Here is a 2,458-nt window from a genome sequence, read left to right as displayed (position 1 = left end):
ACCAGGAGATCCAACCGAGAGATCAAACCATGGTCTATCCTAAGTTAGCACACACAAGGCAGACAGACACCTTACGCCCTGCGCCACCACTCTAGCCCCAGAAGTCGAACTCTTTTTTTTTTTTGGTTTTTGGGCCACACCCAGTGGTGCTCAGGGGTTACTCCTGGCTGTCTGCTCAGAAATAGCTCCTGGCAGGCTTGGGGGACCATATGGGACACCGGGATTCGAACCAACCACCTTTGGTCCTGGATCGGCTGCTTGCAAGGCAAACACCGCTGTGCTATCTCTCCGGGCCCTAGAAGTCGAACTCTTAAGGCACAAAATACACTGGGCAATGCTTTCCAGAATCACCCAGGGGCTTCTGAACAAAACCAACCTATTATCTGTGACTTCAACTGTGTTTCTGTTATGGCAAGCTGTGATGCCCAATCTTGCCTGAGAAATCCGGGGAAAAAAAAAGGTGGATGAGCTTGTGCGTGTACACACGTCTCTATGTAGAGACACATGTATGTGTCTGCCCTAACTCAGAGATGTGTCTGTACCCAGACAGACGTGCATTTGGGAGTTATTCCTAAAGGGGAAAATTGTGCTGTGCTGGAGCGAGAGCAAAAGTGGGCACTCTGTTCTGGAAAGGTCTGCCATGTGTCGGGGGCCCTCACTCGCAGGCCAACTTGCTGTCAAAGCTGGAGAGGCTGATGGCAAAGGCCTGAAGAGTGCAGAGAGGGTAGTTGTAGTCCAGAGTGAACTCATCCTCAGCCACACGCCCAAACTGCATGAAGATGTAAGAAGGCTCATTTTCATGGACTATCTGGAAGTTCTTCACAGATGCCTGTGTGACTCAGCTGCCGAAGTTGAGGACGTAGGACTGTGTGTCATGGTTCCAGACCGGGACCTTGTTGTGCAACTCAATCATATTGTCCATGACCTTGTTCTTCCAATTTGAAAGCAAGCTCTCCTGGTCATTTCGTGGCTGAACTGGGATTCGCTCATGATTCATAGTTAGTCCTAGAATGATCACAGACATTTTTCTAGGACCTTTAAATCCAAGTACATTTGTTTCGTAGCTGATGGCCGCCAGCTCCTGCCGCATGTAGCACTTTTCCACCCAGCTGTTGGACTTGTTGGGGTTGACACCATGGTCATAGATTGTAAACTTGGTTCCCATGAGGTTGAATCTGAGTTTACTGATGTAACTTAACCCTTCTTGAGATAAATCTATAGGATCCGTGGAGATAAGGTAATTGGATGTCTTACTCTTCTTACGCTTTCTAGCTGCAAGGACGAATACCTTCTTCCTCTTACTCTTTTCCAGGTGCGTAAAGTAAGTGGGGAAGAGACCCCGATCCATTCCTTTTTTGTCTCTGGTTATCCGACAGGTCATAGTGACACCCCGAGGGGCGAAGTCCTCTAAATTCTCCGTATCTCCCAAGAGCTTCTCCACTTCTACCTCTTGGGCCACCAAACGGGAAGTGCCCAAATCTGTGACGGATTGCTGGCTGGATCCAGACTTGAGTGTTTCGGCCTCTGAACATGAAGAATGAGATCTTAATGGTTTGCCTTCTTCCTTCCCACTGTCAGTTTTCTCCTCGTCAAAATTTAGACTGCATGAAATACCATGTTTTTGAAGAAGCTCTTTTAGGTCCAGCTTGGGAACAGTCTCTATGGTGCTATTCTCATCTGCGCCTCCTTCAGTGCCCTCTTCCATAGCAGAAGAGTCAACGGAGTGGACAGGAAGCTCCATTTCCAAATCCTGAAGGTCAGCTTTCATGAAGGCAGCTGGACCATCAATGCCAGGCAGGATGGCATTGCTGGAGGAGGAGGAGATTCCACCAAAGGAGTTTCCTCCTCCCCACATCTTAGCTTTGGCCGACGAAAGCCCACATCAGGATTTGGCTGGACCAAATTTGGCTGGACCTGGTCGAGGCGCTTCTTTCTCTGCCTTTTCTCCAGCAGCGCTCTCTGATTGTCTAGTTTCAGCTGTCGCAGCCTCAAAGACTCATCATCAAAGTGATTTTCCCCACGGGTTCCAACCATCAAGGACCTCGCAGTCTCCATCCCTGCAGCTCCTACAAGGCCAGCCAACTGTGCTGCTCAGTGTCATCTTATCTTAAGTGAAATTTACCAACTGACTTTCCAAAGAGCCATTTATTTAATGTCTGAAGGTCGTGGAGCACTTTTTTCACTTCTTTTTTTTGGGGGGGCCACACCCGTTTGATACTCAGGGGTTACTCCTGGCTAAGCTCTCAGAAATTGCCCCTGGCTTGGGGGGACCATATGGGACGCCGGGGGATCGAACCGCGGTCGCGATCTTTCCTTGGCTAGTCCCTCACTTCTTTATTTTTAGTATTATTTCCACATTGACTGAAAAAAAATGAAAAATAAAAAATTCAATATAGGGGCTGGTGAGGTGGCGCTAGAGGTAAGGTGTCTGCCTTGCAAGCACTAGCCAAGGAAGGAC

General features: G+C 48.7%; 1 protein-coding gene across 1 annotated transcript; it reads right to left on the bottom strand.

Moving 5' to 3' along the window:
• Positions 1–655: 655 nt before the first annotated feature.
• On the bottom strand, positions 656–2,062 carry LOC126006565 (tubby-related protein 3-like). Its single transcript, XM_049772041.1, is given in 2 exon segments — positions 656–1,812; positions 1,815–2,062. Coding segments are annotated over 2 exon segments (1,398 nt in total). The 5' UTR covers positions 2,056–2,062.
• Between the last annotated feature and the right edge of the window lie 396 nt (positions 2,063–2,458).

This window comes from Suncus etruscus, chromosome 4 (genome assembly GCF_024139225.1).
Source record: "Suncus etruscus isolate mSunEtr1 chromosome 4, mSunEtr1.pri.cur, whole genome shotgun sequence".
Taxonomy (NCBI): domain Eukaryota; kingdom Metazoa; phylum Chordata; class Mammalia; order Eulipotyphla; family Soricidae; genus Suncus; species Suncus etruscus.
This window is presented reverse-complemented; position numbering and strand designations above follow the sequence as displayed.